At 33.1% G+C, this 24122-nt stretch overlaps 1 protein-coding gene across 1 annotated transcript; it reads left to right on the plus strand.

Annotated features, from left to right (window-relative positions):
- Positions 1-1915: 1915 nt before the first annotated feature.
- On the plus strand, positions 1916-3330 carry LOC108913173 (RNA-binding protein MEX3B). Its single transcript, XM_023454723.1, has 2 exons — positions 1916-1922; positions 2321-3330. Exons 1-2 carry the CDS (start codon positions 1916-1918, stop codon positions 3328-3330), a joined length of 1017 nt encoding a protein of 338 aa, XP_023310491.1.
- Positions 3331-24122: the final 20792 nt, after the last annotated feature.

Raw genomic sequence — 24122 nt, forward strand, 5'->3', positions numbered from 1 at the left:
GAATTTGTTATCTAAGAAGATGCTATTTTCAATTCATTTTTCCCAAGCTCACAGGCGTTGTAGGGTTTCGATCATTAGTTGTTTTTGTACCTAAATAGTTGTATTGACATATGCATTTACTGATAATTTAATTTTTCAAATTTAATTTGTTTAAAAATGACTGAAAAAATGTTAATATTTATTACATCGTTAAGCGCGCATGCTAAGCCTCGCCTTCCCCACTCGTTCGCTAGACCAAGTAATAGAACGCATCGCCGCTATCTTCTTTTTCGAAATTAAATAGTTGAATTCACCTTAATGTTAATGTAGGACATGAAAATATAGCTCTTAATGTATACTCTCTCCAAATTTCGGCTCTTAATATTAATAATTAAGGTCACTGCGATTAAATAAATAAAAAAAATTATCTCAGCTTCTAATCAACTTACAACAACGATTTTTTTTTAAATTCGAAGAAAACTAAAGTAAAGAGGTTACTATTTTATTTTATAATAATTACCTATCTTAACAATTTAATAAATATTAACATTTTTTCAGTCAATTTTAAACAAATTAAATTTGAAAAACTAAATTCTCAGTAAATGCCTATGTCAATACAACTATTTAGGTACAAAAACAACTAATGATCAAAACCCTACAACGCCTGTGAGCTTGGGAAAAATGAATTGAAAATAGCATCTTCTTAGATAACAAATTCCGCCAACGCCAAACCAATGAAGCTTTCGAGCTGAAATTTTTACCACTTATTAAGGGTGTAAAAAGCCTCAAAAATCCTGAATTACAAGTGTCTGCGATGAAAATTGCATTAATTATTAGCAATTGAAAAAAACGGCAATTTTCGACCATTTTTGAGCTCTTGTGCATAAACAAATTATCGGAATTTAATCGGACTTTTCTCATTTTATAGGCTTATTTAATACCTACCTTTTTTGTATAAACTTTTTTTCGCTATGAATAATAGCTTTTTTACGTGAGTCAAAAAACCACTTTTCCATAACTTTGACCACTGTTAAAACAAAGTTTCCCAACTAGCCTCGAGTTGATTTTTTGATATTTTATTTATAACAGGTTTCCGAACAATATTCCGCAGAGAAACTTCTAATAGTATTTTTTTCCCGAAACAGGCTCTTTCATGTCTATAATGACTGGGCTATCTTTGATGTCTCGTCTTATAATTGAAATGGATTCATTTCAAGTGTTATTTCACAAATGTGGGACTTGCCAAATTAATTTTGCTTCATCATTAAAAATACCCGCTTCAATTACTTAGTTTCAATTGTTATATTATTTACTGAATCACGCTCATTAAGCAAGTTAAATCAATTCGTGTCTATATGAAAACAAAAAACAATATGTACAATTAAGTAGTAGAGTTGAAATTTCAACAACTTCCGGAGTTCTTCAGGGCTCCATACTTTGCCCTTTTTTATTTATTTATTTTATATTAATGATAGTGTGGTTTATGTGAATGTGCAGTGTTTGATATTTGCACATGATATGGAACTGAATTGGCGAATAATTGTTCCAGAATTCAAAATAACTTGAATAAAATCCAATCCTGAAATAAACTTCCCCTGAATAATGATATAGATTATTTTTTTGCCATAAGAAATTTGCGAGGTTTCAAAGAATAGCATGATTTACTCTATAAAATCTAAAGTCTGGTATGGAAGTTTAATTTGGTATCTAGAATATAACAGCTACAATTAATACATACAAGGAAAATGTATTTTCTATAAAATTAGATTCTCTTGGATGATTTTCATTACTTAATTTAGTGGATTGTGGTAGACGACATTCTCTATTATTTCTATATAAAATAATAATTCACAACGAATACGATTATATAGAGATTTTGTCACAATTGAAAATCCAGGTATCCAGAAACGAAAAAAAAAAAATGTGGCCATTAAAAATGATATGTAAGTGACAGGTATTGTATTAAGGTTAAATTAGGTTGGGTAGAAGAGAGTTGGCCCTACCTTTGCACCTATTTGTTTTACACTTTTTGTCGTAACCTAATTTGAAATTCTACTTTACTTCTTAGTTTTTCGGAATAAACCATCGCGTTTTCAATTAAATATGATGGCTTGAATCCGAAATTCATTTGACATTAAAATAAAATTATTTTTTACTTAAGCACTTGGATTTGGTCATTTCGCCAAATGTTTGGCCATTACTACCAATTACCGATTTAGGACTTAGACAATAACATATTCAATAATATACACCTTGTCCACAACGCGGAGATAAAAGCTTCAATAAAATATAGCTCTTCTAATGTTATTCGTGTAACTAATAGTCGTTTCTTTTGTTGCAGGTTGCAAAATCAAGGCCCTTCGTGCCAAAACGAACACTTACATCAAGACCCCCGTGCGAGGCGAGGAACCGGTGTTCGTGGTGACTGGCCGTAAGGAAGACGTCGCTAAAGCCAAGAGGGAGATCCTGTCGGCGGCGGAACACTTTTCGCAAATCAGGGCGTCTCGCAAGAACAACCTGGCGGGCCTCGGCTCTGGCGCCAGCACTCCTCCAGGACCTCCAGCCAACATCCCCGGTCACGTTACAATCCAAGTAAGGGTGCCGTACCGAGTGGTCGGGTTGGTAGTAGGACCGAAGGGCGCGACCATTAAGAGGATCCAGCATCAGACTCACACCTACATCGTGACGCCCAGTCGCGATAAAGAGCCAGTTTTCGAGGTCACCGGATTACCAGAGAGCGTCGAGTCCGCTCGCAGGGAGATAGAAGCGCACATAGCTATGCGCACGGGCAACGGGACCTCCATCAACGGCCTGCCCGGTCTAGGAGGTCTAGACGAGAACGATTTGATCGCCTCCCTGTACAAATCCGGTCTCAGTTCCATCCTGAACTACATGGAGCCCTCCACGGATACATTTCCCACCATGACGTCGTCGACGGGCAGCAGCGGAGCCTTCTCAAGCTCCGGCTCCTGCTCCAGTAGCTCCTCCAGCAGCGGCGGCCGCGACCTGGGCGCCATCTGGAGCTCCAGCGAGCGCGACGAGGGTCTAGGCGATTCCCCCAGCTTCGACACGTCCACGGCACTGTCCAATATCTGGTCCTATCCCACGGTATCGGCACCCTCGAGACCCTCACCGGCCAACAGCACCAGCCCAGCGGACTCGCTGCTCAGCTCGACCACCAAGTGTCTGGTGTGCACCGACGCCAAGGTGACGCACGCCCTGGTGCCGTGCGGCCACAACTTCTTCTGCATGGAGTGCGCCAATCGCGTGTGCGAGGGCAACGAGGCCCAGTGCCCAGTCTGCTCCCTGCCCGCCATCCAGGCCATCCGCATCTACTCGCCCAACCCTTAAGCCCTCACGGCCGCCGCCACAGCCGCCGTCGCCGCCGATCGATCTCGCTCGAATCCTCTCCGCATTCCCCGGGCCCGCGCCCTGTGTTCAGCCCCGGCGGTCCGCGACGCGCCCGCAGCCTCACGGCCGCCGCAACACGCACTCATACAACGAACGCTGCTGGAAACTGTTCACTCTGGTCTTTGAGTAGTACTTATTGCGTTGTCCTTTCCCTTGAGTTGTTAAATTGGATGTTGTTTTGTTTTCTTTTGAGTAGAGGTGTATGTGGCCATGCCTATTGTTTCATGATGAGGCGGCGGTGTGGCAGAAAGGCGCGGATCGCCGGCGCGTAGTCATCTCGTATGCCAGTTCAACAATATTCTTATTATATCACGGTTTTATAGTATTAGAGTCATATTGGTTTATTTTTGTTTAACGTTTTGCGTGTAACTATCTCCCCCTCTCGACATCTCTACCCACCCCCTGTAAAAGACATGACGCGACACTACGTAATAATAATGTAAATTTTTATACTATTGATAAGTGTTTCGTTATTTTTTTAAATATATTTTTTTAAGTTCGCCATGTGCAGTGTCACATTATTAAAGTCTGAAACAGCAATTCTCAAAATATATATTATTTAAGTAATGTAATATTTAAAAAGTTAAAAATAATATATGAATAAAAAATATTGCAAAAAAAAACACTAAAAAATATAATATGTATATCGATATAACGGAAGTGAGAATTAGTTTGATAGTAGTTGCAAGTAAGAGGGTTGGTTGTGCGGTGAGAGCAATGCAGCAGCAATTGGGCGAAGTGAGCCAGCGTCGGCGACAGGGGCCGGCAGACAGGGGGCCCCCCTTCGGCTGTGATCCACGCCAAACTGCCACCGGTCGGCCGCGGTCCGTGCACCCCCTAATAACGAGATACATATCCCTTATTGTTAGTTGATCACTCATTGTTGCTATTGTTCTGTTATGTCATGTGATGTGATACGTATATTTCTATATTTCTTATAGCGTATGAGTTGTGAGAGATTTTATGATGATATAAATAAATAAATTATTTATCGTGCACACCACTGGCCGGCCGGCGACCGACGCCGCCCCTCCCACATTTTTTAGTTCCCTGAGTTGTCCGTATCAGATTCCCTCAGCTGGCGATGTCCGCCCGTCCGTCCGCCTTGCGTAAGTAAAGATGCATTTCACGTACACGAAAATGTAGTTCTAACAGATTCTTCAGCACTGCCGATAGATGCATTACATAAACTGTCAAAGTAATATTAAAAGAGAAGTAGAAGTCATAATACCTACATATCACATGAAACTCCAATTCAGCTAACTCTTCAAAGTTTTCAAAAGTTTCCAAGACTTCCGTAATATTTCCATTTCTTTAATAATTACTTTTAAATGTATGTTTAATCATTGAGTAATTATGAAAAATTTTTCTTTAATAACAAAATGGTCAGTAACAAACTGTTGAAGTTAATTTATCATATTTCTCAGAAATTTAAATAAAACCACTAAAATATTGTAAAGCAAACAGTTTTTTTATTGATAACAAAATATTTATTAACAGAATTAATTGACGTAAATTTGTCAAAGCATATTTGTTAAATATATCAAATATTCAGTTTAATTACTAAAAAATTCTAAGGCAAACAGATTTTTATCGATAACAAAATGTATATTAACAATAACAAACCATTAACGTTAATTTAACAAAACATATATTTGTCACGAATAATTGCGATTAAAGAAGTTTCACCAAATTCATTACTTCATTATTTTAGTAACAGTATGTATATTAACATTAACAAACTATTGATGTTTGATTTAACAAAACATATTTGTCAAAAATATTAAATATTCCGTTTAAACGTTTTTTTATCGACAACAAAATGTATATTAGCAATAACCATTAATGTTAATTGCAACTAATTAATGATCAAATTCAATAATAAAGTTATTACTTTATGATTTTGTTAACAGAATAAGCATATTTTTATATTTTTATTTTATATTAACGTTAATTTAACAAAACATATTTGTCACAAATAATTGCGATTAAAGCAATTTCATCAAATTCATAGCTTTATTATTTCAGTAACAAAATAGTAAACATCATTACCACTTTTATAACGGTGCGAAATGTAATATACATTAACAAACTATTGATGTTAATTTAACAAAACATATTTGTCAAAAATATTAAATATTCCGTTTAAACGTTTTTTTTATCGACAACAAAATGTATGTTAGCAATAAACATTAATGTTAATTGTAACTAATTAATGATCAAATTCAATAAAGGTATTACTTTTTCATTTTGTTAACGGAATAAACAAGTTAATTACCACTTATATAAAAAATACTGCACAATATATACATTAACAGTAACAAAACATACATTTGAGATAAAGATTAAGTATTCAGTTTAGTCGTTAAGAGATTGCACGCAAACAGTGTTTTGTTGACAACAAAATGTATACTGACACTAACAAACTGTTGATGATAGTTTAACAAAATATATATTTGTCAGACATATTAGTTATTGAATTTGATTATTAAAAAGCAAAGTAAAATTTTTATTGTCAACAAAATATATTAACAAACTGTTAATGTTAATTTAACTAAACATGCATTTGTCAAAAATATTTAATAGTTATTCAATTTTATCATTTAATATTAAAGCAAACAGTTTTCTATCAACCACAAAATGTATATTAATAGTAACAAACTCTTAATGTTAATTTGACAAAACGTGTTTCCACGAATAATTGAAACGATAGCAGTTTGATCAGATTCAGGAAAGGTATTACTTTATTATTTTATTAGAAATAAACAAGTAAACTACCACTAGCACTTTTAATGGTGCAATAACAGTAGCAATCTATTCATGTTAATTTAATAAATGTAAACTACTACTACCTTTTTTATGGAAGTCTTGGGGTTTACTGAAAGCTATGTAGCTCGAATTGGAAATTTTTTCGTCTTTAATACATTATAATTACTATAAAAGTCCTGTTTGTTTGACTCAAATGTACATTTTATTTGCCGTTAGTAAACCGATTATTAATAATTAATGTCCCGTATTGTCGGAGGCGGTCATCACAGCTGGAAGTTCTCAGACGTGTATTAAATGAAAAATAGCGTGGCCCCCGTCTGCCCCTGCGCCTCGATCCTTCAGTATTCACGTTCACTAGAGAGTGGCGACCCACCCCCCGGTCGTTAGTTACTTTCATGCATTTCTCCCTGCCCTGCACTTCAGAGTAGATTCAAATCAGCAGCCAACTACGGCCGGCGCAGATCCCAGGGCTCGCGCGCTTATATATTACTTATTAATATATGTATTATTATATATTATTAAATATTAAGAAGCTATATTTTGTTTTTATTTATTTTTTTATTGTAGTATTTGGAAATTATCGTTATTAGATAAATTTATATATTTTATTATGATTATTATTATTATTCGCTTCGCCCGATCTGCGTCTGCCGCGCCCCCCCGAGACTTAGTTTGTTTTACGTACATACACTGTAAATAGGTTGTTGTTTTATAGCTATTAATACCATATTATTATTATTATAATTATTATTTTATTTTTTTACATATTTTTGTGAAGATATTTAAATATGAATGTTAGTACAAGTACATGTCCACAGTTGTGTGCAGAGTGACTGTTTCAAATAGTTTAATTAGATTTTTTGATTAGTTATATTTATATTGATATTTTAATTATATTGAAACTATCCTCGAAGTGATTTCTTTTTTGTAATTTTTTATTGATTTTTGAATATTAAATGTATAGTGTGTTTTCTATTTAGAAATTTATAAATTAGTACGAATTTTTTATATAGCGACTGACCTTACGCTTAAGAGTATTTTGCTTAGTTGGTCGTGATCTAACGGGCAGCCACAGAGCGCGATCGGTACTTCGCTATCTAATTATCCAATTACACAAGACTAAGCCGACCGGGTCACTGTGGCTGATCCTTAGAGAACTATAGCAAATAATAATTAAGATATTGACTTTTTTATAAATTTAATTGCTACCAAATATTGTAATAAATTTCGTGATTTGTATTTTTCGTTTTTTTATTTTATTTTCTCTTTTTCGCAAAGTAGGCTACTAAAATCTCCAAAGAGCTGCGACACACCCGTTTAAATGCAAAGATAAGCGGGCCCCAAAATTGTACCTTGTGGTACATCCTTGAAAATATGGTGGTGAAGGTTTCGGAATTTTATTAGCCTACTTCAGCCACCGCTATGTTGTGTTCCCCGCATGGTTTAGGTGTGTTCAGCTGTGTTTGGTGTCATCATCCCCCCTGCATGTTAGTGAGTACTGTAGAGTCTAGAAGTAGCTCACGAGGCACAATTTATAATACATTTTATAGGAAAAGAAAAATAAAATCGCGTTTTATATTTTAATAATCTCATATAAAGATATTTTAGTACGCGTATAATCTAGATGTAGCAACTTTAAATGACATTTTGAGTATGTGTAATAAATAAATAATATGTAATATGCTCAATAAGGTTGAATATGCAAGCGAAGCGAAAATTTTCGGGTCGCAGAACGACGCAGGCGTGGGCGCGTGTCGTCGTAGATCACCACCAGATGGCGTGATTCCGGTTTCGAGCGTCGTTCTCTAGGGCACGACTTTTACGAAGGTGCTGCAGCAACCGATGGTTTTAATAAAAGTCTTCCCGCCCGAAATCATCTTAACTTTTTTCAATTCCGCTATCATTTCACAGGATTCCGTCAATCGTTGCCAGGACCGTATCCAGTCCAGTGCCGCAACTGGAAAATATCTAGACGAATTCTTACTTCTCACTTTTTTAATTCCAATTCTCTAGAATCCAAAGATTTATCAACTTCGTGAAGGCAACGATCATTTAAGGGAATTTAAGGATTATTAACAGACAGATAGTTCTTTAGATGTGGAGTACGGTCCTGGGTGAATTGACAAGACCCGGCTCTAGTAGGTATTTCTAAAGTATGTAGATTTTTTGATAACTAGCTAGATTAATTGTCATGCCCATCGCTGTGTTTTGATGTGTTTATGTGTACTTATATTCTTAGTGAGCTCTGAGGGTTGAGTGGTGCGTTCTCGTCACGGAATCGTCCCTTCAACCCCACAGCTTCATGCTGCAATAAAAACATAGATAATATGTACTTATTCATCATCAGTGCTGCTTTTGCGGGGTAGCTTCATCTATCACGATTTTGACTGCGACACACATTTTAAGAAAATTGCAAAATCACACTGTATATTAGAATATTTTTAACACTTAATATACAGGCCTAACTACGATATTTAAGTAATATCTATATTTCATATTTATTATGTATATGAAAGTAATTTTTGAAATAGATTAAGGAAATACTTATAGATGTTTTTTAGACAAAAAAACTGTATTTATATTATAAGTAAATGAAAAAATATTTATATAATTAAGATATATCTTTTTGTAGCCTCCTGTAAAAGACATCAGCTTAGGGTCGCAGGTTCGGACTGTTACGCGAATAGCAGGGTTGTCCCGTGTTTTATTTTTTTTGTGCCAGAGGACCCACCCATGCATTCTTCTCCATGCTTGGAAGAAGTTGTGGCAGATATCCCTTCATATCAGAATCCTTACTTGCTAAACAACCAAAATTTCAAACAGAGTGGGAAACGAGGGATTTTCATTGTATATTCACCGACCTTTCTATTAGATCTTTCGCGCAGTTAGAGCTTTTAGCTGTCGCCTCGCAGAGAGGCGCTTTCTGTCAAGGTATCGTAACGATATCCAAATTTTGTCTTCTAACGTAACTCAAAGCAATAAGGTAACGAAATAACTAGTATTGTAAAATCTATAATCTATTTTAATAATAATAAGAGTAGAATAGAGGCGTTTTATCCCGTAAGCAGGAGACAACTTACGACCCTAGCACAAGTCACCGCTCATATACTATATACTAAATTATATTTAGCTGCAAATGTTAAAAAAAAATATTTCTATATTATTGAATGCGTGCGAGCCTGGACGTACTATTATGGTTAGATTTTTGTCGTTTTCTGAGATTTTTATGTTTTAAATAAACGAGGCTTTACCGCTGCTGGTCGCAGGCACTTGAGGCGAAACCCATCATTGAATGATGTAAATTCCAGCACAAATTGGTCGTTTATTTTTTTAGGGAATTGATAAGTAAATGATATTTTTATTGAAATGAGTTATTTTTATATCCAATCTTACATTCCAATTACGGGGCCGCCAAAAACACCGGCACGCCTATGGTTAAGCGAGACACCTACGCAGAGGGCGAAGGGCGATACTTCTTTTGTGCCACAGCAGATAATTGCCATATCATTGCCTAAATGAAAAAAGAAGTGGTTATGTGGGCAAATAATTCCAACCACTCTTTGACCGTCTTATAAGGCATAAGAAGAAAAGAAAGTTTCTAATTAATAGAAAAGGAATTACATTAATTCCTTTTTTTATCCAAAAATTTTCTAAAACTGCCAGCAAATGTTGACCTTTTAATTTGGCTTTCTAAGTATCCGAAACACATTTTAGTTAACTGGAGCGATGACTGTTTTCTAGAAAAAAAAGTCCCATTACTGTTGCTTATTAATTTAATTAAATAAATTGGTTCAACAGGAGTTATTTTTGGGTTAAGAAGTACCGAAGTTGACGGAGCAACTAAATCAGAAACTTCAACTACTTTTGAAGGTGTTCTATTTAAAACTTGAATTTTATTCTCAATATATCCTTCAATGTACTTGGACTTCCAACACCCCATGTCTTTTCATGAAAATGTGGTCCGCTCCGGAATCAGTTAAAATCGTCGCAGAAGAGCATCCATATAATGAAATATGAATATGTGTCTTGCCAAAAGATTAATGATATCAACATCACCTTTGTCTTCTACATCTTGTACTGTCATATTTAGTAGTTGTTCTCTCTTGAATAGGTACCTGTTGTTAAAATAACTTGGAAAAAGAATTAGAGAACTAATACATCCTTCTATATAGTATTTTACTTTCATCAATACAAATTGTTTATCAGGGGCTTGTATAATGTGTCCATTTCTACTTTCGTTAAAATCTTAGGCATTTTTGGAGTATGCAACTGTTTGAGTTTTCAAGTAGACCATCAGTTTTGAAATTCCTTATAAGTATTAAAATTTTCTTTAACATTCAACGCTTCAACAGCAAATTGATTATAATATATAATTTGTATGATTCAAAATAACCTAGTAACACACTCTCAAATGTTGTCTTAATTGTCTTTTTAGTATACCATTTGTTGAAGTCATTACAAGCTGTATCATATTGATTTGCAGATTTTTGAGGAATATGTCGAAATAGTGCACTTTCCGAGTCTTTCGGTACTTCGAGGCACATATTCTCCATTACTTGACAAATCCATTTCACTTTCCACTCTTCATTGATTTGGAATATATTAACAATAATTTTTTCTTGGTCACTTAATTTGTTAACACTGTATTGATACTTTGGTTTCTATGAACATTACTGCCACAAACGTCACTTTAATTTGACATAAATGTCAAAATTTATAGTTCTTTTTCGACAGTTTTAACAATATTTCTTCGAAAAAATATTGTGAAGTCGCTTTGACAACCTCGAAAGGTATTTTTAGTTGGTGCTAACAAAAAACTTCATTCTTGCACCTACATCTGAACCTAGAATTAAAAATAACTAGGTATTGTCAGTGTATGATTGCTTTTCTTATAATATTGTGTAGGTACCCATAAATCACAACAGAATCCTAGGTACTGTATTTATACCTTAGTTTATCTTAAATTTTCGTTCTAAATCACCATATTTATTTATTGACGTGATCGACGGCTAGACGGCATAAAAACTTCTCGAGAGACACGTCGAAGTATGTTCTGCAATATAAATGGAAACGCAAGTAAACACGAAATTACAGCTACCTACTTGTTTTCAGCATTTTCGTGATGGCAAAAAACTAATACAATCAGTCTTTTTTGTACTTAATCACTCTTTAGACACACCTCGGAGCAACAATACGTTCTGTGGGTGGCAAAGCCATCAGACTCGCGGTAATAAAATACTTTTAATAGAATTAATTCTATCGGTATCTCGCGAATGGCGCTTTAATGTGTTTTTGTCGCAAACAAGCAAAACAAGGGCAAATAAATGATTCGATCGATGGAAGTGTTTTAAGTCTCAGATTCTTGCGTTCGTATTCTGTTCAGTTCTAGAGATTGATTTCCACTAAACTTAAATTAAGAGCGACCAATACAACCAATTCAAAGTGCATACAACAGATTGTAGTTCGTTATTTCCTCGACACCACTGACTGATTTTTTTAGGATATTATTCTCTTTAAAAGGCACATAATTATAGGGGTTCTGTAAGATTTAGACAAATTGTAACAATATTCCAGTTGGACTAATTCCAATAGATTGCAACAGCTATTGGTATCAATCCATTAAGATTACAGTTGAATTGCCTTCAATAAATTTTGATTGATTAGCTATTAGCTAAGGCGCCCACCAACTCCAATAAATTTCCAAATGGATTATCTATTGATATCAATCCAGTAAGAATACGTTTTCATTGGATCAGCTATTGCAGCCCCATCAATATTCAGTTGGACTAACTCCAACTAAGATCATAACTGGACTGATTCTCGAAGATTTCAATTAAATTGCATCCAATTCCTCTTCAATTGTGTTAACTATTGGAATTAATTCATTAAGGTTGCAAATGTACCATTTCCGAAAGATTTCAATTGAAAGCCTTCAGAAAATTTCCAATTGATATCAATTCGGTAAGATTGGAATAAATTTCGAACGGATTAGTTAGCTATTGGAATTTATTCACTGTGGCTGCAACTGGACTGACTAATAGTATTCAGTTGACTAATTCCAACAATTTGCATTTGGATTAATTACTAATATCAATCAAGTAAGATTATAACTGCACTTTTCGAATATTTCAATAAGATTGCTTCCGATATCTCTTCAACTGTTGTTAACTAATTGGAATTAATTCAATAAGGTGCAAATGTACCGTTTTCAATTGGATTAACTATTGATATCAATTCATTAAGATTGGAATCTGGATAAGAATTGAAATTTTCATTGGATTAGGTATTGGAATATCTCCACTAAGACTGCAGTTGGGCAGACTCCAATAATATTCAGCTGGATTAACTCCAACAATTTCCAGTTAGATTAATAATTACTAATATCAATAAAGTAAGATCGCAACTGTTTCATGAAGATTTCAATTGAGTTGCGTCCAATATCTCTTTAACTGTGTTAGCTATTGGAATTCAGTAAGGGTGAAAATGAATCGTTTCCAGAATATTTCGATTGGATGCCTTCAGCAACTTTCTCTTTGGAGCGGGACTATGTCACTTAGGTATCGTTCTTCGCCCACCCTGTATCTAACCAGAGCACAATAATTTCATCATATCAAAGCTTCACTGTGATTCGTAAGACTGACTTAAATGTTATTTCGGAATAGAAAATTAACGAGGTCTCCTTCACTGAAATATAAGATTTATTTTTGTTTGATCGTATAAATGCTATATTTTAACCAAGATGTGCAAGCCAGCAGCCCTAAAGCTCAAGAAAAAAATATATAAAAATATTTAAGTGTGATGTAAGTGTGGATAATATTTTTCCAGTTAACTAAAATCATAGATAAAATATTTAGATACGTTTCTATCACAATATATTAATACGTATACTATAATATAATTATTATTAAAGAAATATTGGTATTCAGAAAATAGCCAAATGCTGAGAATCGCTTGTGTAAGTTGTATTATCATTGTTGCTTATTTTACTAAAAAAAAGATCAATACAATAAGATATACAATTGCATATTTACTACGATAGAATGCAGTCGCACGTTTCGCATTACAATAACTATATATTGGGGAACAGTCATATAACAGACATCGATCATTGTGGATTCTAAAAATGTTTTATATTATTATTGTAATTCTGGTGCCAAAGCGTAAAAAGTTACTAAAATTTGTTATGCAGATATAATTTTATTCATATTCGAAGCAATAATCGCCCCTAGACTCATAAGTCGACCTCAAGAACTTTATTCACTACGAGATATAGTAACAAATATCTGTTTTTTGACATTTTTATATGAAATATATTAGTAAATTTATACTGCATAGCAACGTATTATAATCTATAAGTAATAATTCTCGGTGACCAATGCATAATTATATACTTCTATTTCTTATTAAAAAATCATCCTCTATTTTTATTACGTGTTGATGTTTTCCGCATGCTCCTCCCCCCCGTACCACCCAAATCCGCCATATCACCCGTGGTACATTTCTTTCGGTGTTACATGTATCTCTCTTGGTTTGCATTCACACATAGACCATTAATAGCTGTCAGGGTTTGAATACATATTTTTAGCGACAGATTCTAGCTCTTCTTCTATACCTAGTGTTGCGAGCGCCACCTGCACCTACACCCGCAACACGATCCATGAAATCCATGAAATTAAAAACTTCATTTTAAAAATTCCTTTAAATTTTTAAGTTTTGACTGCAAAAAGTCGGTTATTCCAAACGAAACGCCCTGTATATTTACAGTGGCATTTTGCTGAGTCTGAATTTCTTAGCTGAAATAATTTGTTTTGGGTGTCATTTTAAAAAAGTTATATAAATTCATTAATGAAATAAAATGGAAAGGACACAAAAAATATACCGGGTATTCTTTCTAAAGCAATTACTTTTTAAAAGTAATTATTGGCCACTAAACGTGAGTCATAATTTAGTGAAAAAAGTTTGACTGAAGCTTCTTCAGAACAAATCAAATCAAAATAATTAATGAGTATGCTCCGTAGTAATACCAGACAGTGTTAAAATTTGTTTATGTGATTTGATTGAAATAAAAACAAATTGTCAAGGAAATAAGCACTATTAAAAATAGAATACATCATAGATCAATATTAACGGTGATATAACCACAAATTTCCTTTTTTTTTTGTTAGTATCTTCTCACAAATTTCTTTAGTTAATTGATTTTCTTAAATTCGCATACATACGCATACATACATTCGCATACATACGATACATTTATTAATAGTAATGAACTTTATCTACGAAAAAAATCATGAAGCAGAAGACTGATCACAACTTATTCAGTTTTTTTTTTTTAATTAAATTAAATTGGTGTTATTGTATTGTAATTATTTATTTGTCATTTTCAGTTTTTTTTATTTTGTGCTTCTATCATATTGAAAAGAAAAAAATTAATAACCCTTGTGTCAAAAGGATTAGTCAGAAGGTTGAACTTATAAATTCAGTTGTATATAACAAGAAATATCTCACGCTGAGGAAGTACATAATTCTTCATGACCACACAGTTATAACAACTCAACAAAATTAACACTGTTTTCTTTATCAAAACTTAAATTGAATTAAAGTCAAATGTGACATTGTCTTTTGTTTAATTTTCGTAATGATTAATTAATTTGACTCTCACTAAGTAAATTTTTAATTAATGGGACCTATAAATATAGTTTCCTTAATAATTTTTTGTTTACTTTAAAAATAAAATCAACATTTTGGCAGATCTTTTTTATTTTTATTTTCTTTCATAGTCACAGAAATCGCAATTCTTTAAAAAGTCTTACAAAAAGGTTCAATCTATAACAAACCTTTCTAATCAAACTGCAGCAAATTATTGTTACTTTTAAATTTCATAATTCTTATAAATTGACCAGTGTAATTAATTAGGGATAACAGACTCTAATGTTTACAATGAACTTTGATGTTTCGAAAAGGTATATTTGAGATACATAAAATTATTTTTGTGAGAAAATAATTTAAATTTCTTCATAATTTTCAGATAGTTCAAGCTGTTAATTCCTAAAACATTTTTTTGAGAAAAGATTCTGGTACTGAGGTAAATTATATTAATTGTTTTGTGTTGCCTGGTTAGAAGAAACTTTCGTCAAACTCTACACCTAACAAGGCTTATCAATTTATTTTAAATATCAGCGACTAAGCTTTATGTGTTGTGGATGTGGATGTAGTGTGGATCTCGTCGAGCGCACCACACATCAAGAATAAGCGTTTTGTATTCAGTAGCGGCTTGAAAAATCGATATATTTTCTTATTGAAAGATATTCGAAAATGTGCGTCAAGATAATCTACCAAAAACAAGTTAAAAAAATATAATATAAAAAACTTAGTGTCCATGCCCTGTACTTCAGATTAGTGGAATCAAAACCGTAATCGTAAGAGTGTGTGTTGTCGTAAACTATATAACAAAAAAAAATGTGTAACGTATATGTTCTAATCTGAAATACGGATTGTAAATGGCCTTTAGTATTATTAAAGGAATTTTGCTTAAGGTATACTAAAAATAGATATTTTTGCAGGAGATATTTTTTAATTGATATTCGAAATTATTTTTTATTGATATTCAGAGTTCCACAGGACGTGTTCTCGATGTGAAATATTTTAAATCGCATGTAATATGTTCATGGCGTGAAATTCCCATGATGCGTAGTCGGGAAATTGTTCCCTGGGATGGGCCAGAGAGTTGTACATTTTGGGAACAATTCCAACACTGTATATTGATTGTTATTGTGAGGATGTAACTATAATAAGAATTAAAAGTGAATGTAACAATTTCCCTAACCATGTTAACCTATCCCCATATATATTTTAATAACTATAAAAAGTTATATACGTAGCATATACATTATATATATGTTATGCCGTCAGTATTTTCTACGAGTACACGTTTTTGGGAAAATATATATTCTCTAATTAATATTATCTTTCTACATACTATAAAATACATATAATAAATGTTGCTATACCATTATAATACTTATATTTATTTTATCATACACCGGTAAATATACATACATAGGAATATTATATCTAGTGAAATATATAATTATGATAATAAAATGTATTTGTATTCTATATCGACTATTTATTTCCCCAACATCTATCCTACAACCACCATATACCTATAGAATGTTTTGACATCTATGATATCAATGATCAATTAAGCTAAAAGGTACAGTATAGGGTTGTGTATGGAATAGCGTATCAGGTAAATGGCCACCACGGCTTTGCTGGGACATACGTACTCCTTTGTCGAAGTTTTGCATGACCGTCTTGCATAAATACGGTTGAATTTCTTTAATACAGCGCACAATCTCTTCATTCAAAGCGTGGGCGTTAGTGGGCTTGCTGGCATAAACTTTAGACAAAAAATCCAAAGAAAAAAGTCCAACGACGTTAAATCACATGCTATACCCAGCCAATTCTTATCAACAAAACGGGAAATTACACGACCAGGAAATGACTCGTGCAGTAATTGAATTTCTCTGGCTGTATTGCATGTGGCACCGTCTTGTTGAAACCACATGTCGTCTACATCCATATCTTGCAAGTTAGTCACAAGAAACTGGATTATCATGTCGCATCATTAATTAACCGTATTCTCGAAGAACAATGTCCCAACAATCACTAGTGGATTTTCTGATCCACAAATGCGATTGACGAAGCCAACATGAAAATGAGCAAAAGGCATTTTTTCGCGAGTGAACTCGTACCTATGTTATATTATGTGCAGTATGAGTGAGTGGAGAGATTTAAACTACCATAGGACAACTAAGATCAAAAGAGATAGAAATACAAGTCAGATATTCACCAATATTCGCGAAAGTCAGCGTCCACTTGCTCTATTCAATGAACTCGTTCTGCGTGATCAGTAGACTTCAGTTCTTGAGTCAATTGAATTTTGAAAGCATGAAGATGCAAATCTTTCGTGTACCCTGTAGAGAGCTTCTCGATCTATTTTTAATAACCCTGAACTGTCTCGCTGTCTTTTTTTTCGTTGAGATAAAGCCTACTACTGACTTTTTGATTATTTTCTGATGAACACTGTTAAAATCTTGTGTCAGTTAATAAGTACAGTTTTTCTTGAAAACCATAAAATTTTTTTAAATTTAACAAGAGTAAAAAAAAATTAAAATTAAATTCTGCTGCGAATTAATATTACTATTTTTCAATTCGGCCAATGAAAAAAAAGTTCGGCACAATTTTAAGGGTGAGTCATCCCCAATGAACACCTTATAGTGGTTCAATTAACTTTAAATCATAGTCAAAGAAGACCAGTAATAAACCAGAATCGTGCACCAAATTTGGTTCTTCTGCGGTAAAGTGTTGCAGAGATATTATTTTTTTTTCGAAAAGGGCCCCACTTTGGGGGATAATAACTCCTCAGGGGTGCAACTTTGTATATAAGTAAGTTTGGTTAAATTACAATATGTTTGACACCCCTACATCCACCTGCCCTGTGTCAGTTCTTATGCGGGACACCCTGTATATGTATATTTACAGTGCGATTAGAGAAAAGTTTACCAACAACCGAAAAAAGCTATATTTTTAGTAAAGAATGCTTTAAAAATGGTACTCTTTATTAAATTCGCTCAATCTAATAGTATCGCAGTAAATCGCGTAGTAACCTCCACAACGACACCAAAATCGCTCCGATCGCACAACTCCTGCGCTCAGCGACAACGATCGAACACTCGTATACATCTTTATTATCCTAAATTAATCCAATTTTTTTCATACCTACGCGCTTTTAAATGTTTCTGTGTGCTTAATCACTTATAGAATTTTGTCGGTTGAATATTGCACCGTCATGTATAGAAAAAATACCTAATGCTTATAAACAAAAAAATATGAAAATCTGAACTGAAACCATCTCTGTTTCGATGATTTGCTAACACAGTAAAATTTACAAGATAAAAGATTTGTTCAAAACTGAAGTTGTACAAGTAGTAAGATATTCGGAAATAAATAAACAAACTCCGCAATACTAGAATTCGGCACACGTAGACAATCTAAATAAATTGACAGTAAAATAGAACATATATATTTATATCCTCTCATCATTATTAATATGTATCCTATTTTCAAAATCAGGTGTACCAATTCTAACACTTCGAAAACACAAGTTAAAAACAGACATTGTTCTTTTTTTAGAATCTTATCACGTCATCTCATTATCAAAAAATAAAAATAGAACAGAGTAGTACTCAAACCAGAGGATATTATGTTTAATATCTGATCTGACATCCAGATAAATATTTTTCATTTGATATTTTCTCTTCGAATATATTTGTTTTTTTTTTTAATTAAGAACTGATTTGTGCGAGAAAAGCACGAGATGTTAAATTGAGAATATTAGGTATTTTTAAACAAACTTCCTATATCTATTCCGCCTTCACTCTCGCTATAAAACAAAGATGCATACGATCTTGAAAATTTTACAGCCGTATCTGTTAAACAGTCAGCATTTAGATCGTACAATTTGGTACAATGGAAGTAGAACAGTCTAAGTTAAGCCCAAATATAAATAGAACACCGTTGTGAGGTCTAACCCCTTTAAACTTTAAAAGAACGACACTCAAGGTAAGAGCTGACGAGAGACAATTTTCATTTGGTGTAATTTTAAACGAAATTCCACGTTCGGAAGGCGAAACTTTTCGACAAACCGCAAGATAATGAAAAGGCACCGCTAAAAGTGGCTCTACACTGAAGTGGTTAATTTGGCAGAGTAAATTCGGTTCCTCTTAATCATTTGCAAAGAATCGATTTTGATAAGAATCGTATCTTAGAGCTGACGTACAACGCGATTAAGAGAAATTTGACGATTTTTTTCGTATTGAGGTTATCCATAAAACAACGGAAAATCTTGATATGCGCTTTTATTTTTTTTAAACGCTACTACAGCACAATCTATTAAATAGTTCAACAAAATGTTCAGTTTTTACAGTCTCAGGATTATCGTCGACGGTACTTTTGTAACCAGGCATTGGGAAAATCTTCAGTTCAGTAATTTTTGGGCTGGAATAGTAAGCTAGTGTTTCATTGGACCTTACATTATTCCAGCTATGCTATTTAGAAAGTACAACATTTAGAATATCTGACGTCTCTTAGGCCAAATATTAGGATTCTTGTTTTGGTAAAAATTAAATTGAATTGATTTGAAATACGTCAGTTCTGTATTATTATTTCAGCTAGATGGGCCTTTTCAATTAAATCCTCAATTATTATAGGACTGTGGTTAGTGAGGTTTGTATCATCAGCAAATTGAACAGTTAAAACTGATTTATTCACACAACAACATAAATCGTTGACATAAGTTTAAAAGAGAACAGGGCCAAGAACTGATCCTTGCGGTATTCCTGTATAAACACTCCATGTTGATGTAATATGATTATGGATGACATGTTGTTACCTATTACCTATCAACACTGTGAGCTGTGAAATCGTAATAAGATAATTTACAAGAATTGAAAAAAGCACACAGTCAATCCCTGATACCAGTTTGTCTATGTTTAAAATTGTCGAAAAACTGTTTCTAAAGCCCTGTTGATTTGACTAAGCAGAGTCTAAAGTAGCTGTCTCGAAATACAACTCATAATATACCGGGTGTTCTTTTAACCTGAAACATTCAAATATCTCGAGAAATATGCACACTACGAAAAAATTATTATTAGGATTAAAGAAATATAAATTGTAGTTACAAATAAGTACAATGATTTAAGTTTTTGTAGAAATACTTTTAATAAAACCTTTTTAATACAAGAAAAATTTATAAAAAAATTATAAATAACTAAGAAATATATAAATTTCCTAAATCTATTAGTAAACCTACAAAATTAAAAACGTTTTGCTTCCCCTACAAAATACATAGACCTTCAAAATTGGTGCGTTACACATACAGGGTGTTTCTTAAGTAGAGGTCAGAAATCCAGGGGCATATTCTTTGGCCAAAAATAAGGGGTATTTTGTTATGTAAATGTGAGGTCTTAGGACAGCCATGGTCCAGCTACAGCATTTCAAAAATTAAAAAAAAATCAGTTTTTAATTTTTAATTTCTAAACCGCTTGAGATAATTTAACCAAATTCGGTGTGCATATTTAGTATGTCAATAGGTATGAAACTAAGTATTACCAGCTTTACCAGTGGTGGAGGTGTGGGTATCATCGATCATTATTTACAAATAAAATTGGTCATCACATGCGCCATTGTATTGTATTATATTGTACACTTTTTTTGTATTCCAAACCGATTAACAACAAAATTTATTTATTTGATCAAGTGCATTTTTATGATACTCATTACATTACTTAAAATAATAACAAAATAATTCATTTTGATCCCTATTTAACATATAATTTAATATTTTAAAATTTTTTCTATTTATAGTAATTTACTACCATTGTTTTTTTTTAATACCTATAGTGTTTTAATTTTCAAAATTAAAGTTTAACTAAATAAAATAGTTTAATAAAAATTTCCAATATATTCTTGGTTTAAGAAAATGTTTGTACTTTTTGTCGAATTTCTAAGATAACAATTTCCCAATTAATTGAAATTTGCAAAATAAATAAACTTTTTTGGGGACGAATTTTGAGTATTTACATAAAACGTGGTATTTTTTATTCCAAACACATTATAGAATCGTATACATAGGTTCTTAGTAGGTGAAATGGAAAATAATTGAATTTCGTCGATTACAGCACTATCTATTATGAATTTAAAAAAAATGTTTCAAACAAATCCTACGTACTTCTAGCAGCAGAATTCGAATCTGCAATAAAAAATTGGGGTTCTTATTTAAGATTTGAAAGTTATCTCCCTTCCCCACCTACAAGAGATGAAGGAGAGGTACTAATTTTAAAAACTAATACTTCCCCTGCCTAATGATTAAATCTTGATCATTACAATTTTTTTCGTATTTTTCGAGATATTTGGAAATTTCAGATAAAAAGAAACATCCGTTATAATATTAATAACGGCTATATCATAAATGTTGTACAGGGTTAGTTACTATAATCTGACAACTTATTGTGAGTTTATTATTGAAATTACAAAACGTTTTTAATACAAATGTTTTAGCTTTTTTTTATAAATTTTTATAATACAGTATTAGAAAAAACAATTGAGTAATGGAAATCACTAATTTTTTTTTAATGGAACACTATATTATATTAGTCATACGTCGTTAAATTTTTCTGTTTTCAAAAATATATAATATATTACTGTTTGATTCTGGACTTTTCGACATATTTCAGTTTAAAACTATTTTTGAAAAAACAGGAGGGAAATTTATGTCTGACGGATCGCAGTGGCTATGGATGAGGTACGCGGACTTTGACAGAAGTTTATTTATCATCACTAATTTATTTCCTATAACAAACTATTTTAACAAAGAAATAATGTTTAGTAAGAACAAAAAATTTGAAGTTATCCGTTTATTTTATGAGAATAAAAATAATTCTTAACTTTGACAAGTCTTAACTTTAACAGAATTTTAATACCTAATTAATAAAAATAAACTAATTGTAAGACACAAATGGTCATAGATGCTCAATGTGACCGCCATTATTATTGATGCACTACGTATAATCCTCATTAGTTTTCAGAACTGAATTTAGCATGAAATGGGAATTAAATTCACTTAAATTTTGTATATGTTGATCAACTTTATGTCTTAGTTCATCTAAGTTTACATTAGTTTCCTTATAACCTCGTTTTGTAAGTAACCCCACAGAAAACTGTCCAGGAGTGTAAGGTCTGGGCTATTTGAAGGCCATTGAATATTTCCTCCATTATCAATCCACAAATCAAACCTATTTTTTAATAATTTCGTACTGCTCTGGTTCTATGCGGAGACGCTCCGTCTTGGTGCCAAATTAAAGTGGTATAGTCGATCAGCTGTAGGTTCTCCAATTTGTTTTCTATTTGACTTTGAAGAAAATGCAGATACCTTTCCCCAGTCAAAGCACTTTCATAAAATATTGGGCCAATGATTTTATTTCTTAATATACCCCACCGAACATTAACGATGTGCGTCCTTGACTTGGGATTTCCCTATTACAGTGAGGATTTTGATTTGCCCAGGTATGAGTAAAAGTATAAGTAAAAGTCACCTCATCAGTCCATAAAATCTTTTCAAAATAGTTTAGGTCGCCATTTTTCAAGCGCAGCATTTCTCTGCACTACTCTAATCGCTGAATTTTTTGATTTTGGGTGAGTTTTTGGACTGGCATAGTTTTATAGGAGCAGTATTTATGTTTATGTAACGTTCTAATAATTTTACTTTGGCTTATTTCTAACTGTCTTGAAGCATTTACTGTGGACTCTTGTGGCCATTCTACAATAATACAATATTTGAATTTACCATGGTAAACCTCGAATAAATATTTGCTTACCTTGAAAATATAGTAATATAGTTATAATTCTTCATTTGGAATAATTCTTCGTTTCTGTCTTCCAAGAGATTTTGTTTCTTTAAAACGTCGCTCAATGTCGTAAAATGCAACTCGAGATGGAATTGGAAACTCGGGATGCAAACGAGCATATTGGCGCGCGCTGCTTTCACATTATTATTATTCTTGTAAAATAAACGGATAACTTCAAATTTTTCGTTGGCACTATACATTTTGTTCCACGTGCCTCATCCATAGCCACTGCGATTCGTCAGTTTTGAACTGAAATATGTTGAAAAGTCCTGAATCAAACAGTAAGATATTATATATTTTTGAAAAGAGAATAATTTAACGAAGCTGTAAGTATACACTAATATATAGGGTGTTCCATTAAAAAATATGTTTTCTTTAATTTAGTGATTTCCATTATTCAATTGCTTTTTTTTAATACTGTATTATAAAAATTAATAAAAAAACTAAAACTTTTATATTAAAAACTTTTTCGTAATTTCAAATTGTCAGATTATAGTGACTAATCCTGTACAGTCCATGTCCATATAATTTAAACTGTTAAAACTTTAAATCCCCTGCATTATTAAAAAATATTTTTAACATTGTTGCCTTACCGTTAGATCACCCTGTATATTCCGTTCTGTAGAGATGAAACATCCCCTCCCCAACGTTAATAGCCGCTCCTGGGACCCCTGCGCCGTACAAATTTCTCCCGTCAGTGCCCCCATTTTTTACATATCACCTGGCTCCTGTCTTTACCCCGGGCATAATCTGATTCCGTATAATATTATAATAAATAACGTCAGCGTGGAAAATAAAGGGCTCGAGGCCCCCGGCACGTGCGTCTTCATCCCTCACGAGGGCTCGCCATAAAACATTCCAGCCACCTTCCCGTCCCAAATCACGAAGAGATAAAAACCAAATTACGGGTAAATTATAAAAAGCGGCGAACGTCCTCGACGGCGCTTAATGGGAGATGAAATTTTTCTTTGAGCTCTAATTGAATCGGGTGCAAGTGCAAGGATCCCTAATGCTCCTTGGAGGAATCAAAGAGGATCAGCTTGCAGGAGGGTGGGAACGGTGAGTAATGGACTTTCAGACTTTTAATTTGCACTAAATCACAATTTCCTTTATTGCGTTTACTTAGCTGATGCCTCGGCTGATGCACAGTAAACTATTTTGTGTTAAATTTCACACATTAAATAACGCAGTACGTCCGCTCATGGGTGTTGCAGTATAACAACCCCAGGTTCGATCGAAAAAAGAAAAATAAACGTACTTGTGGCCAGAAATATGTGATTGTCATAAGGAATACCTACGTTGTATGTATCTATTTTTTAATTGACCGGAAGGCGCTGGCTACTAACTTTAAAGAGGGGAAGTATGGTTTAATTTTATAAAACAAAAGCAGAGTAAATACACCTAACTTTATTATTTGCGTACAACAGTCTTCAAATTAAACATGTGACAAATAGAATGAACAACAAAAACATTAACAACCAATTAACATAAAATGAG

The sequence above is a fragment of the Anoplophora glabripennis genome, unplaced genomic scaffold (genome assembly GCF_000390285.2).
Source record: "Anoplophora glabripennis isolate ALB-LARVAE unplaced genomic scaffold, Agla_2.0 scaffold30, whole genome shotgun sequence".
Classification (NCBI taxonomy): Eukaryota; Metazoa; Arthropoda; class Insecta; order Coleoptera; family Cerambycidae; genus Anoplophora; species Anoplophora glabripennis.